The sequence below is a fragment of the Cervus canadensis genome, chromosome 1 (genome assembly GCF_019320065.1).
Source record: "Cervus canadensis isolate Bull #8, Minnesota chromosome 1, ASM1932006v1, whole genome shotgun sequence".
Classification (NCBI taxonomy): Eukaryota; Metazoa; Chordata; class Mammalia; order Artiodactyla; family Cervidae; genus Cervus; species Cervus canadensis.
The window spans coordinates 123,759,027-123,774,624 of record NC_057386.1 but is presented as its reverse complement, the minus strand read 5'-3'; the positions used below and the strand labels follow the sequence as shown (position 1 = coordinate 123,774,624).

General features: G+C 47.8%; 1 protein-coding gene and 1 long non-coding RNA gene across 3 annotated transcripts in view; both read right to left on the bottom strand.

Moving 5' to 3' along the window:
* Nucleotides 1-15,195, bottom strand: part of HVCN1 (hydrogen voltage gated channel 1) — a 32,874-nt gene extending 17,679 nt beyond the window's left edge. The window contains exons 1-3 of one of the 2 annotated variants that reach the window (XM_043440838.1): nucleotides 14,634-15,195; nucleotides 14,475-14,557; nucleotides 9,559-9,598 (exon numbers count right to left, since the gene is read on the bottom strand). In XM_043440838.1, coding sequence (XP_043296773.1) covers nucleotides 9,559-9,579 — 21 coding nt within the window. In that variant the 5' untranslated portion in view covers nucleotides 9,580-9,598; nucleotides 14,475-14,557; nucleotides 14,634-15,195. The remainder of the gene's footprint in view (nucleotides 1-9,558; nucleotides 9,599-14,474; nucleotides 14,558-14,633) is intronic. The other variant, XM_043440829.1, reaches the window with a different exon arrangement.
* LOC122423614 lies at nucleotides 8,995-9,551 on the bottom strand. Its single transcript, XR_006264192.1, has 2 exons — nucleotides 9,355-9,551; nucleotides 8,995-9,157 (listed from the first exon to the last, which is right to left on the bottom strand). It is a non-coding gene; the product is annotated as an uncharacterized LOC122423614 (long non-coding RNA).
* Nucleotides 15,196-15,598: the final 403 nt, after the last annotated feature.

Below are 15,598 nucleotides of genomic sequence, written 5' to 3'. Positions count from 1 at the left end.
CCATCAGGCCTGTCACTCTCACCTCCTGAACACCATACCTGCTGCACCTTCTCTTCATCTCTCTCCTACCACTCTCATCTCTTTTGGGGACACTTGCACCAACCTCCTGACTCGGCCTCTTACCTCTGACCCTTTCTCCATCCAGTGGTGGCCAGGGTCACCTTTCTCCAATGCTGGGCTGGCTGTGTCTGCCCTTGCCTATCTCCCTCCCCCGCTTCCCATTACTTTCAGTCCCTCACCCCCTCACCCTCATCCCCTGTCAACTGCTGCCTTCAGGACAAGGTCAAAGCTCTCATGGACCCTTCCCCAGCCTCCACCACACTCCAGTTGCACTAAACGCACTGTGGTTCTGGAATAAACCACTCTCTCTTGCTTCCAGTACTTCACATGACCTGTGTGCCCCACCACCCCCACCCCGCCTAGAATACCCCCCATCTGCCTCACCCTAGTTCTTTTTCAGGTCTTACAGAATCAATTTTACCTCCCTTGGGAGGCCTTCCTTAACTGCCACACGTTGGGTGAGGGTCCTTCCTCCACTTCCCCATCAAGCCACTAATGAACACTGTGACATCTCAAGGTTGTCTGTCTCCGGCACTAATCTGTGAACCCCGGGAGGGCAGATGTTGTTCCTCCCCTCACAGGGAGGGGCTCAATAAATATTTAATAAACGATTTAACAAAACCACAGGAGCTATCCATCAAAGGTAACTGCCTACTTCTCGTTTACACATGACAGGTATTATACCGGAAAAATTACTACCTGGGAGAGAGGGGGAAAAACAAACAAACAAAAAATCAGACCTACAATTGATGTGGAATAAAATGTTCTTGTGAATGTCTATTTTTCAGACTCTGAAGCTGTCATCTGTAGGAGGGGGAAAGTCCCTATTTCATGGTCATCCAGCAATCACTGAAATAGGTACTTTTTAAGAAATTCATCTGACTGCTGATTCCCAGGGCTGAATGTCTGCTAAGTCCCCATTTCCCCATTCCCTCTCAGAGCCTACTTTTGGGGACTTAATTTGCTTATTAATCAACACGTGCGTGCATGCATGCTAAGTCACTTCAGCTGTTGTCTGACTCTTTGTGACCCTATGGACTGTAGCCTACCGGGTTCCTCTGTCCATGGGATTCTCCAGCCAAGAATAATTGGAGTGGGTTGCCATGCCCACCTCCAGGGGATGTTCCTGATCCAGGGATCAAACCCACTTCTCTTATGTCTCCTGCACTGGCAAATGAGTTACCTGGGAAGCCCCGTTAATCAACTCTCCCACTCCCAAACAAGATACAATAGCAGCAACATCTATTATTGCTGATTGTTTATAATTTGTTATAATAGCACACTGGTAAGTTCCTTAAATGCACTGTTTCATTTTAATGCCTAACAACTCTCTGAGGTCAAAGTCATCATTTTGGGTCTGGGTGAAAAAGGTGATATGTCCAAAGTCACACACACAGAAAATGGCAGAGCAAGCCTACCCTTGGGCTGGGCTGTATGACCTAAAGGCCCCCATGTTACAAGATACGGCTGAGAAAAGGCCAGGCAGGCTGTGACCAGAGATCTACCAGCTAGGAGGGTGCAGTGGGTTGAAACACGGCTGTCCCAAATCCATGTCTACCTGAAACCTCAGAATGTCACCTTGCTTGGAATATAAGCCTTTGCAGATGTCAAGATCTTGCTGGGAGTTCCCTGGAGGTCCCAGTGGTTAGGACTCCCAGCTCTCATGGCCAAGTGCCTGGGCTTCAATCCCTGGTCAGGGAACTAAGATCCCATAAGGTGCATGGTGCAGTCAAAAAAAAAAAAACTTGACATAAAATCATGCTGGATTTAGAATGCACCTTAAATCCAGTGACTAGTGTCCTTATAAGAAAAAGAGGGGGGACTTCCCTGGTGGTCCAGTGGCTAAGACTCTGCACTCCCAATGTAGCGGGCCCATGTCTGATCCCTGGTTGGGGAACTGGACCCCATATACTGCAACTAAAGAGCTGACATGCTGCAACTAAGACTTGGCACAGCCAAATAAATAAATAAATGTTTAAAAAAAGAAAAGAAAAGGAGGGGACACTCAGAGGAGAAGGCCATGGGAAGATGGAGGGAGAGATTGGAGTGATGCTTCTACAAGCCAAGGAATGCCAGAAACCACCAGAAGCTAGGCTTCCCAGGTGGTGCTAGTGGTAAAAAACACACCTGCCGATGCAGGAGACTAACAGACTCGGGTTTGATCCCTGGGTTAGGAAGATTCCCTGGAGGAGGGCATGGCAACCCACTCCAGTATTCTTGCCTGGAGAATCCCACGGACAGAGGCGGCTGAAGGGCTACAGTCCATAGGGTTGCAGAGTCAGACACAACTGAAGCAACTTAGCAAGTACGCACCAGAAGCTAGGAGAAATGGAGCCGACCCTCCCTCTGAGCCTCCAGAGGAACTGAGCTGGCCAACTCCTTGATTTTAGAACTCTGACCTTGAGGACTGAGAGGATAAATTTGTTGTTTTAAGCCATCTGGTTTGTGGTCATTTGTTATGGCAAACCCAGGAAGCTAAGACAGAGCGGGTGTGGTCAAGTCAGCTCAAGGGTGCCACAGACCAAGTGCTCTCTCCCCCTTTATGTTCATGGGCCACACACCCGTCCCACACTCCTGGGATGAAGCAGGCTCCTTTGGAGGTCAACAAAACCACTTAGAAGAAGCTTCTTTTTGCTTGCAGCGTATCGGCCACTTCCATGTCCTCTTGCTCTCACTGGATGCTGGCAATAATCCTGAGAAGTTGGCTGGGCAGGGAGAGGCAGTCTCTCCATGCTACAGAAGGGGAAACTGAGGTTCAGGGAGGAGAGATCTACTGCCCAGAGTCACCTGATGTAGCAGGGTGACAGAAGTGGAGGAAGGAAGGCATGTCTCTGTACCACCTGGTGGGCATGGAAATGGGTATGCCCTTCTTAGGAGGGCGATGAAGCAGTTTCTTTCATCTTTTCAAAGGATATTTGAGTCTCCCCAATGTGCATGGGAGCAAAGAAAGGATCAGCCTTAAACTAGTTTCTACAAACTTTTAAATGTCCGTATTGTTTGACCTGACACAAGGGACGCACGCACAAGCACAGACACTCACACATGTACTCACTGCAGTCCTGTTATAACCTTAAGGTCCATGGTTAAATATGCTGTGGCAGACCCACACTATGGAATACCACACAGCCATGAAGAATGCCCTACATCAGTGTGGCTTCAGGGACCGACACAGAAATGTGTCTCTCAACTATGGTCAAGTGAAAATCGGCACCGTACTAACTCTAACCCTAACCAGACCAGAATGTATAATTCCATGTTTGTTAAAAACAAATGAACAACCCAAACCAAACTGTTACTTCTGTGAAGCAAAAGGGATTGGGGCTGCGTAGGAAGCTGAAGAGAAACTTTTTTTTTCCCTGTTAGGTTTAACAATAAGAAATAGCCATTTTTGGAGTCAGATCTAACCTACAGAGAACAAAGGGTGAGGGGAGAAGGGAGGAAGAAAATATATGTACACACACACACACATCCAATATATACATAACTGAAATCCCTAAAAAAGAGAACCAAAATGATGGAACAGAATGGTTCAAGATATAATCCAAGAAAACTTTACTGAAACAAGACTTCCTTAAAAATTACCATTTTTATAGATCAAAACTGGTAGAAACCAACAGTTATGTGGTTCAACCTAATATCTACCTGTTTGTTGTTTTAATTTCTTGCACTGAGAACTTGTTCATGTACAGTTTTTGAAAACAAACCTAAGTAGTAAAGCTGACATATGAACTCAATTCTACTAGCTTTGTTCTTTCTGAGATGCTCTGTCAATGAGAGGAAAACATGCCAGAAGAGCTGATTTTTAAAGCAACAAGAATGATGATATTGAAAGAAGTGGAATCAAGGTTCTGAGATGCAATCCTCCCTCCCTCAGTAGGGGAAAATGAGGACTTGCCACATGGCAATCACCACCATCCAGTGGACAGTCGATGGACTTGCATCTCTTACCTTCTGGGTCCAGGGAGTCTTAACATCCACCCAGGCAGGGTCAGAGATGTTGTCCCAATCCCTGCCTTCCCTCTCTCTCCCACAAAGCTCACCTAATCACTAAGCCCTGTGCATTTTAGCATCTAAATAACCCTTGAATCCATCACCTACTTCTGTCATCTTCTGCCACCTCCCTGCCCCAGCCTGCACATTTTACTTGAAAGATGTACCAGCCCCTCACTGTTCTCCCCATCACTCTTACACTCTTGTCAACAGCCTGAGAGCACTCCTTGAAACAAAATCATGTCACTCCCTGTGCAGAAAAGGCCTGGGGCTGTGGCCTTAGAAAAGTCTGCCTGGCCCCTGGCTGGAATCTGGGAACTTGTATTTCAGTAGGGTTCTCATCTGGTGAGAACAGCTCATTGTGCTGGACTGTTTTTGTAAAAGACATTGCGGTTTATGTTGAACACCTGCTTTCCTCAGGGTAGACTGGAACTTCTGGAGTTTGGAAGGCACCCATGTGATCACCTCTCAAATAAAAACTTTGAGTGCTGAGTCTCTTAACAAGCTCTCCCAAAAAAAAAAAAAAACCAACAAGCTCTCCCAGCAGATAACATTTCACGTGTGTTGTCACAACTTGCTGCTGGAGGAATTAAACAAGTCCTATGTGACTCCCATGGGAGAGGAATCTGAAAGCTTGTGCCTGATCTCCCCTGGACTTCAACTCATGTACCTTTTCCCTTTTCCCTTGTAAAAATCTTAGCCATGAGTGGAACTGTGTGTGGAGTCCTATGAGCCCTCCCAGTGAATCACTGAACCTGGAGTGATCTTGGGGCCCTCATTTGAAACTCTCCTTGGGATTCCCACTGATTTTAAAGACACAGGGAATTCCCTGATACTCCAATGGTCAGGACTCTATGGTTTCACTGCTGAGGCCCCAGGGTTCGATCCCTGGTCAGGGAACTGAGATCCCACAAGTTGTGTGGCATGGTAAGGCGAAAAAAAAAAAAAAAAAGACCAAAGTGCCTTCCCGAGACCTACAGTCATTGCACAGGCTGTGACCTCTGGCTGTTTATCCGATCTCACCTGTCACTGGTCTCTGGTCTGGCCACATGGTCTCCATTAGCCCTCCATACTCAACATGTTCCTTCAACCACAGGCCCTTTGCACATGTGATTTTCTCTGTCAGGAATGCCATCTTGTCATTTTTCTTTGCCTCCTGCAGGAGGTCTCTCTCAAGCACCCCAGCTCCAGGAATCTGACCATGTACCTCCCCTGTTGCACTCACCCATGGCCCATACCTCCCGCAATAAAGACGGGTGCACCCATTTGTATAATGGAGTCTGCTTCCTCCCCAGCTTCTCATTAGGGGGCTGGGTGGGTGGGCCCCTGCTCATGCTACATTCTCCACAGCCCTCATGCCTGGAAGACTGCAGGTTCCCACTAAACATACCTGGAGGGTGGAACAAATCCCTCGAGTAAATCTCTCCTCCTGGGGGACTCCTGCACCCCAGCCGGTCACGTTCTCTTACCACCACCTCCCCACCCCCTAGTCCCCAGGGATTTGTGTTCTGAGGAATGCCTATTTTTAAAATCAGGGAAGTCTTTAAATAAGCGTAGCAGCTTTTCCTTCTCTAGGGTGGGGAGGAAGTTTGAGGTTCATGAAAATAACCACCGCGACGGCTGACTAGATTGTGGGGTGGGGGGGTTGCTGCTTGCAGACTGAGAAGCCTGACCAGCAGCCCAGGTGCCCCCAGAGATGCATTCTCCAACTTTCCTCTCCATTCCCTCTGGGTCAGAATCCCTCCTGCCTTGATGGAAGAGTCTGTTGACCTGGCAAAATGATCATGAGGCTGGGGAGGCGATGCGGGAGTTAGTATTTAAGGTAGTGCAAACTGCAGAGATTGGAACTATCGCCAAAGCACCTGCCATTTTCTGAGCTCTGTGCAGAAGCCCGTGGCAACACACAGCAACAACTTTATGAGGTGGAGATGGAATCCTCTTCATTTATAGGTGCGGAGACTGAGAACAGAGAGGCCAAGCAATCTGCCCCAGGCCACACAGCCAGTGAGATGTAGAGCTCAGATTCGGAGCCAGGCTGCCTGGCCCAGAATCCCCTCCCTCCCCCATGACCTCCACGAACACTGCTCTGGACTCAGCTGGTGAAGAAGGCCAGCACTGAGTCAGGAGTTCAGCCCGGTGTTACTCAACAAGAAACACATTTTATACCCTGCCACTTAGGACACGCTAACATATATACATTCTATAATCAACATTAAAGTTAATATGTGAGAGACTTAAGTTCTCCACTCTGTTCTATTTTTTAAAAGGCTGATTGAAGCCCATTAATGGATTTCAGGAATCACCAATGGGTTGAGTCTGAAACACATGGGTACAGCAGGACGTATTTTGTCTGCTTCCCTGGGGGAGGGAGAGGATAGCTGCTGGAAAGCTGGCAGTCCTGCCCCAAGTCTGTGATTTGGCCATGTTAACTGGGAAGCATAAGTCAGGCTGCTCTTTGTGTTTTGAAAGCATAGAAAGAAATGAAAGCATAGAAGGAAAAATATATAGTTACCCAGCTAGAAATTAGGACCTATCACCAGTATGACTGAATCATCTGGGCCACCCCACCCCCAACATCTTAGTGACGCTTCAGCTGTGGAAAAGATGAGATAAATAAGAGTTCAGGGCACCCCTCTTTCTTGCCCCACTGTGGCTCAGTCCTTGGAAGGAGGCCAGTGCAGCTGCAGTTTAACCAATGGCTCTCAGACCTGCTGCACATTGGAACCACTTGGATGCTTTAAAAAACAAACAAACAAACCCCAGTGCCTGGCTCCCAGGCCCCAAGACTGATTCAGTTGGCCTGGAGTGGCCTGGGTGGTTGGGATCTCCAGTGTGCAGTCAAGGTCAAGAACCAGCATCATGAATGAACCTGGTGCCCCCAAACACCTTATGAGAAAGGTGCCAAAGGGCCACAAGGATTTCTAAGCACACCCGGCAACCAGGTTGCCCAGATGTGGCTGGTGACAGGTGACTGAGCTGAGGACTAGGTCAGCTGATGGGCCGAAAACCCACTTGATCCTCATGACGGCGTCAGCAGTTCCTGTGTATTAGGATGGCATGCTGCTACGTGCTCTCCAGGCGCCATCTTGTTTGATCCTCACTGTTCCCATTTTACAAAAAAGGAAAAGGGAGGCTCAGAGAGGTGGGCAGGGGCAGGGAGGGCCTCTTAGGAGGGCAGCTGTCCAGAGCCTGCTGGGGGCCCCTTGTGATTAGAGCCGGCTACAGCAAATCAGGTCTGAACCATGGCTAAAAACCCCACCAGCTTCTCCTACAACAGAGCTATTTTGCTCCCTAAAGCTAGAGGGGATGGATGATTAAATAGCTCCTAAATGCAATCCTATTAAAATAATTTTTTAAAAACTTAATTAACTTCACTGGGGTAAATTATTAAAAGGAATGTGTTTTAGAACCAGTAAGAGGCTTATTTGCTCTAAGTGGTTCTGGTCCAATCTTCCCTAGCTGCCCAACAACGTGGCTGGGACCGCCCCTTGTTTTGGCCTCTGTATGATGAAAGACAGGCTCCCACCCCCAGGGGTCCCCTGAGGTGTGTCCCTAGTTCTGCATTCCAACACACTGCTTGCCCTGATGTTTCTGTATCTTCACCCCAACTCCTGCGACCTGTCCCTGCAGCCAGACCTCCTGACCCACCCGGATGCCCAAGTTTTACCTGCTGTCATTCACCCCAGTGAGCAGACCGTCACTCCACATCTATTTCTTTTAGTATTACTATTGTGAAAACATGAGGAAAAACAAATTGATAATTCCAACACACCAAATTTATCATCTACTTATCTACCCATCTCACTCTCTAATCTGTCTTTTACAATGATAATCAAAGGCTGCAGACAACTTTGTATCTTCCCCCCCCCACTACTTATATGCATCAGACTTATGCCTTTTTAATGGCCAAGGTTTATTAACCACAGAAGTCAGTGTTCTCATTATTGTATTTTCTGATTGTTCATTTTTAGCATCTTTACCACCAATTCAAAGGCCCCATTTTTGCACATGTCAACATTTCTGAAATCTGTCCTACAACCGCCCAGTGCCAGTGCTGGGTCACATTAGATCACAGTGAACAGGCGGGCCCTTTTCTCCTTCACAGCACATGAAATCATGATGCATTGACAGTCAAGGGCATCTTACAGACTAAGAAACACATATGTTTCTAAATTGTGCTGTAAATGATACTTTTGCCTTTCTGTGGGTTGTTTCCTTTCCCGTAAGTGAGATGACCAGGTTTGATTATGACCATTTTCATGACTCCTGATACACCCAGTCAAGTTTTTTTCCAGCAGTTGTGTGGGTTGATCCAACCCCTCGTGAGATGCAGCAGAGAGCCAGTTTCACCACAGCAAAACCATCATTGAGAATTTCCGCTTGCTTTTTTGTTTTGCCTCGTCGTAGGGAGCGATAAACAAAGGAAACTGTTTCATTTGCCTTTCTGTGAGTGGTAATCATAGCTGGAACTCAAGGAGCACCTGTTACTGGGTGGCAGGCACTAAGCTTACGATATCTTATCAAGAATTGCCACAACAATACGGAGGGTGATCGTCATCCTCTACTGGAAATGCCACCAAATTTCATTAATGCAAAGATGGACATTTCCCCCTTATTTCAACACTTCTGAGATCAGAATTGGTAGCATGTTGTAAGGGCCATTGGTCACTTCCCCCTCCCACACTATAAACAGCTTTAAATCAGAAATACTCTTACAATTAAAGAGGCCACCGATTTGACAAAATGCAAGATCATCACCATCGTCCCATAGTCCTCTGCCCCATTACTCTGCTGCTACCCTGAGCCTCTGGCGCTGCCCTGACAACTCCACCTGGCCAGGCCCCTAGAAACTCCAAGAGAACAGCTGAAACGGAAGCCAACATCTTTCCACCTTGCCCTACCTTTCACAACCAATGTCTCTTCAAATCGAACAAGCCTGTGTCCCAGATATCAAGGACAGAATTTATTAGTCCCACTCTGGACAGCCACACAATACAGGAGGCAGAGCATTCGCTTTGCCATCAGGCTAGGTTGGAAGCCCATTTCTGCCACTTCCTGTTTGATCTTGAGCAAGTAGCTTTCCTTCTCTGTTTCCAAGTATCTCTACCTGTAAAATAAATGGTCGGGAGGAGTCCTGATGAGCTCAGTATTGTCCTCGCATTCTGAGACCATTGTCTCCTCAACTTCTCTGGATGAGCCTTCAGGAACAAGGGTGATAACTTGGCCCCATTTTCCAGATAAGGAAACTGAGGCTCAGAGAAGTGAGGGTGTGACCAAAGGATAGAGGGCTATTAAAATGCAGACCTGGGCTTTGAACAGTCTGTTTTTGATTTTGAGGCTATCTTGAGGTTCCTCCCGTAGCTTTCACCTCTGTGACTTTAAACACTTTGGTATGGTGCAAGCACCCTGAACACGTGTTTTCCCTCCATCCTGTTAGAAACGTCAAACAATTATCTTCTCAAGGCTGGGAGGTCCATTAACTCTGCTAGTCCACCTGAATTAATTTACCTTTTCATTCCAGGCAGCCATCTTTCTGTCTTCTCAGGATCTGGAAAATAAGAAAACATTTGTCCAGATCTGTCATCCTGCCAGCATTTGCCTTAGTATGTGTTTTCCAACACTTTCTTACAAACTATTTTTAACTTGCTTAAGTTAATAGTGTCTGAAAACAGTAAATAGTAAAGTTCAAGCCATATGTAGAAGGATGACCTCCTGAGTATATACCCAAAGAACTGAAAACAGGAACTCAAATACATGCACACAAATATTCACAGCCAAAAGATGGAAACAATCCATGCCCATTATCATATGAATGGATAAGTAAAAGATGTTATATCTATACAATGAAGTGTTATCCAGCCATAAAAAGAAATGAAGTACTTTTGCAATACATACAAATTATCGAATCATTATGTTGTACATCTGAAACTAAGTTGTATGTCAATTATATCTTAACAAAAAAGAAAGAAGATACGAAGTACTGACACATGCTACAACATGAATGAACCTCTAAAACACTATGTTAAGTTAAAGAAGCCAGACACAAAATGTCACATATTACATGGTTCCACTGATGTGTAATATCCAGAATATGCAAATCTATACAGACAGAAGGCAGACTGGTGGTGGCCCAGAACTGGGGGAGAGGGGAACAGGAGAGTGACTGCCTAATGGGGACACAGTTTCCCTTTGACGTGATGAGAATATTCTGGAACTGGATGGAGGTGGTAGGTGTACTACATCAGGAATGTATTAAATGATACTGAACTGCTCACTTTAAAACTTAATTTTTAAAAAATTTAATTAGATGTGCATTTCACTCCAATTAGGAACCAGGCAGACATATGTTAGTGTTGAGATTGCTCTGGAAAGCAGCAAGGAATCTAACTAAATGTTCACCCCTGAGGGTCTGGTCAAGTCAGTCACAGTACATCTATGGTACATCCAGTACTGTTAAATGTCCATAGGTGGATGAGGAAAGATGTGAGGAATATAACAAGTCTCCCATTACTTTGTAGCATAATATGATCCCATCCATGTGAAAAGATGATATATGCATTAAAAAAAAATCTGTTAGGGATGGAGCTGAATTCTTCACAGTGGTTACTGCTGGAGATTTGAGGGTGTGGTGGGTATTCTCTCTCGGCTTCTTTCTGAAAGGTCTGAACTTTTACAATGACTATGTGTGACTTCTTAAAGCTTATTTTTAATGTAGGTGACATATACAGCAAAAAAATTAGACACAAAAAGATATACTATGATGTCTTTCTATTCCTCGTCTTCCCAGAAACATCCTCTCCTATCAATTTCCCATGTAGCCTTTGGAGGTATTCTATGTCTTCCCAAGCACAGTCTTATTTATTCTTTTTTCCCCTTTAAATGTGAGCTCTCACACAGCTCTGAATCTTGTTTATTTCCCTTTAGGGTGTGGGAGGCTGAAGGATGCCCTGCCCAAAGATGCACGGTCCAAATTCCCAGAACCTGTGAATGTGCCCATTTACATGGCAAAAGGAACTCTGCAAGTGTAAGGAGATGAAGGACGTCAAGATGGGGCATTATCCAGGTGGACCCAGTGTGATCAGAAGGGTCTTCACAAGTAGAGTCAGAGGACCAGAAGAGGAGGAGATGTGATGACAGAAGCAGGGACTGGAGTCAGAGTGAGATTTGATGTTATGCTGCGTTGAAGATTGAGGGAATGGGGTTATGAGTAAAAACAAAATAAGATATAATGGATAGCTTGTGGGAAGACGCTATGTAGCACAGGGAGCTCACCTAGAAGAGTGAAATTGGCAGGTGTATGTATACACATAGCTGATTCGTGTTATACAGCAGACACTAACACCGCAAACTAAGTGCGAAGCAATTATACTCCAATTAAAAATCTAAAAAATAAGTAAGGGCAGCCTCTGGAATTTGGTAAAGGCAAGGAAACAGATTCCCCTCTAGAAGCCTCCAGAAGCAACAGAGCTCTGCCAAGACCTTGATCTCGCCATATCGTGACTGATTTGGGGCAAGAGACCCCTAGAACTGTAAGATAATAAATTTCTGTTCTTTTAAGCCATCAGATTTTCGATCCTTTGTTACAGTGGCCACAGGAGACTAACACAGTGAGCCAGAGACGGTCTTTCACAGGATGTTCTAGAGCAAATGCAGCCTTTGGGTGACTGCGCGGGATTCCCCTGAGGGAGTGTGTATAGTTCCCACTAGCAACCAACATTTAGATTGCTTCCCAATCTTTTGCTGCCCCAGCATTTCAATGAATAACCTTATACGTTGTGTCACGCAGTCGTTTCCAACTCTTTGCAACCCCGTGGACTGTAGCCCACCAGGCTGCTCTGTCCATGGGTTTCTCCGGGCAAGAACACTGGAGTGGGTTGCCACTTTCTTCTCTGAGGGATCTTCCCAACCCAGGGATCAAACCCTGGTCTCCAGCATTGGCAGGCGGATTCTTTACCATCTGAGCCACCAGGGAAGTGCCTATATGTCATGTACTCCTTTTATAACTTAAAAAATATTAACATTTTGAAAAAAAAATCACGAAGACTTAAAAAAATAAAATAAAAAAGAGTTATTTCTCTCCCCACGGTAGCATGCTCAGGGCACAAGGGACTCTCGGTTTCTTGCTGGTTGACTGGCAGAGCAGCCTCTGCAGTCAGCACAGCTCACCTGGGTGTGTTCCTGTTCCAGCCCCTGGGGGTTCTCACCCTGCTCATGAGATGGGGCTCAAGTGGAACCACCATCACAAGTGAAGGTGAAGGGAAAAATTCAGGTGCCCTGGAGATTTCCTTCCTCCGCAGGACAGGAAACAGAACTAGCGCATGCATAGAAAAACACCCAGATTCACTCATTCAAGCAACGGAAAATTTAAACGTGCCATGACCTCCCCATTATACTAGACAAAATAAAAATGAGAAAAAAAAAAAAGCCCCATGCTCAGGGGACTGCAGGGAAACTTGCACATACTGCTGGGGATAATTTTTCTAAACAGCCACCTGGTAATAAGTAGTGTATGCCTTTAGGATGACCCTTGACTGGAACACACCAGTTTGGAGACTATGACTCAAAAATCATTTGAACCTGAAATTATCACAACATTGTTAACTGGTTATACTCCAATATAAAATAAAGTCAAAAAGAAATTTGAAAGCAAGAAAAAAAAGTGCAATTTGGATCACACTGTTTTAAGTAAAGTTGGAAAATGGCTAGAACCTGATAACAGCAGCAAGGTCCCATGATAGGGAAAAGCTGAAGAAGGCAGTAGGAGGAATGACAATTCTGAGGCTTGTGTAGAAATGTAGAAAGAAGGTTGTTAAGCAACGAGAAGCAGAACTATAATGGTTGCGCACACTGCCTGCAATTGTACAGTTATCAGAACTTCTACTCAGTGCAAGGGGCTTTCCAGGTGGCTCAGTGGTAAAGAATCTGCCTGCCAATGGAGGAGACACAGGTTTGATCCCTGGGTCAGGAAGATCCCCTGCAGAAAGGAATGGCAACCCACTCCAGTATTCTTGCCTGGAGAAATCCATGGACAGAGGACCCTGGTGGGCTACAGTCCATGGGGTCACAAAGAGTCAGACATGACTTAGCAACTAAACAACAACGACAACTCAGTGCAAGGCATGGCCCTGGCTTCTGGGGAATCCTAAGTGAAGAGACAAGAAAAAGGTCTGGGCCCTGGTAAACTGACATTTTAGCCAAGAAACACATAAATAAGGTAACATCACTTGGAAGGAAGAACAGTAATGCAACAAAGGGCAAGCAAAGAGTGGCTCCTGCAGGTTGGGGTGGGCAGGGAAGGCTTCCAAGTAGGTGACTTTCATGGTGGTCTCTGAGTTGCAAGTACGTCCCAAGAAGATGGAAGGGATGAGTGTTACCAGGAGAAGGAAGGGTATGTGCACAGACCCTGAGAGAGCTTTTCGTATGTCCAAGGAAGGAAGAGGACACCAGTATGGCTGCAGTGAGCAGAGGAATGAGAAGAGTCAGGAATCAATCAAGGCCCAGCTGTGCAGAGATTTCAGAAGACAGTGCTGAGGATCTGTGGGTGAAGGTGGGGATGCAGAGGAGTGACCAGATTCACAATATGCTGAGGCGTAGGACCTGCGGCTGGCTGAGATGGAGGGGATTAAGAAAAGAGCAGGTTTTGGAGTAAGAATACCCTAGGCCTTCCTCCTTCTTGCTAAGCTGGTGCTGAGGGCGGGATCGGGGACTACAGGGTAGTTCTGGAATTGTGCAAGCCTCAGCCTGAAGATTTTCAAAACCCTGTCCCTGCTGGCCTTTCCTTCCAAGTCAGAGAGGAAGGTGTCATGGTCCCCAGCCTTGGTCTTACTCAAGAAGCTTTCAGCTGCTGGTGCGGCTGCCGAAAACACTGCAGATCTCACATAGCTCTGAGCGACTTGGGGTTGCAGGACAGAGAAGTGCTCTCAGACGGGCAGAGACGGGTGGAGACAGGGCCCAGCCTGAGTCAGGCACCGGGCTAGGCCTTCACACCAACCATCTCATTTAGTCTCCTCAGCAAGGTTCTGAGGCAGGTACCAAGCTTAATCCCGAGGTTAAGGATAAGCAAAGGAAAAAGACAAGGAAACTGAGGCATGGAAAATTGAAGTCCCATCGCTAAACCTGCAAAGCGCCCTGTGCCCAGCGCCGGTGCTGGTACAAGCCTGGGAGTTTCTGGACCAGGGGGCTACACCATGCCTCCTCTCTGGAGTTTAACCTGGCCCCCAAAGCACTGTTCTTATTCCTTGGCACCCCCTACCCAGCTGAAGGATTTGCTGTCCACAAAGTTCTTTTTGCAGTGATAAGCAGGTAGGCTCACCCTGGCCTCTTCCCCTGTTCCCAGCACTGGTCTCTCCCTGCCGTTTCCCAAGGGTGTAGGACCCAGGCAGGGCAGGCCTGATGAGTAAGAGGACTTAGGTGTTCACACCGACCTGGGTGAGTTCCGGTTCTGCCTCTGTGGGCGGTGTGACCCCCTGGCGAGTAGCTTGGCTTCCTTGAGTCTTGGTATCTTCACCTGTAAGAGGGAGACAAGGATGGTACCTAGCTCACCTGTTGCTGCTGCTTCATGGCATGTGAGGAAGTGAACGCACCTGGCCCAGGGAATCACTCCATACAAAAGGGTAGCTTTCGTCCACACCCTCGTTTTCAAGGTGAGGTGCACGCTTTGTCTCCTGTCCTTCCCCTCTGTAGGGGGCCCCTGGGTTATCACTGCCTGCCCGCGTTGCCCTGAGCTGGGAAACGCTAGAACCGAGGGCAACCGGGCACCCTTGGGATCCCGCGGGGGGTCCCTGGGAGGCTCGGCTCGGGCTGGGAGGGCTCGAAAAAGGGTCACGCGCCCCGGGCCAGCCCCGGAGCACTTACCCTGCGCCCGGCCTGCCCGCGGCCACCGCAGCAACTGCGAGCTCGGCGTCTGCAGGGCCGCCCCGCCCGCTCCTTCCTCCCGCTCCTTCCTCCCGCCCCCTCCTGCCGCCCGCCCTCTAATAACTCAGTCCGCGGCTGGCGGGGAGCTCCGGCCCGGCTCTCGGCCCCCTTGCCCTCGTTTTTGCCTGTCTGTCAGTCTCCCCGCTGGTCTCTGCGCCCCCCTCCACCCCCCTCCCCGCTCCTCAGGCCCGAGCCTGGCCTGGCCCTCCTGCAATCCCGCAGACGGACAAAGGTCCCGCCCGTGGGAGCCAATCGCGAATCACGAGAATCCTGGCCCCGGAGACCCTAAGGGGAGGGGCAGGAGGAGGGAGCCACTTCCTTCCTCCGACAGGGATGTATTGCCCGCGGGTCCACCCCTTCCCCACCACACACTCGGTGAAGCCCGGCTGGCTCCGGTTCGCTCCCTCCAATCCCCCCTCCCCAATTCCTGATTACTTAAGCGTTAGCTGAGTGTCCCCTGCACAGTATCTGTAGGCAGGGGGTGGAAGGTGGGCAGAATGCCCTAAGCGGGTGGCCAACTTCGGAGCTGTCAGAAAGCCCCTGGACTGGGGGAGTGGATGAGGCTGGAGGTGAAGAGGAGGTGCTGGCATTGACAAGAGGGAGGAGCCTTCCGGCCTGGAGGCAGAGCGCACCC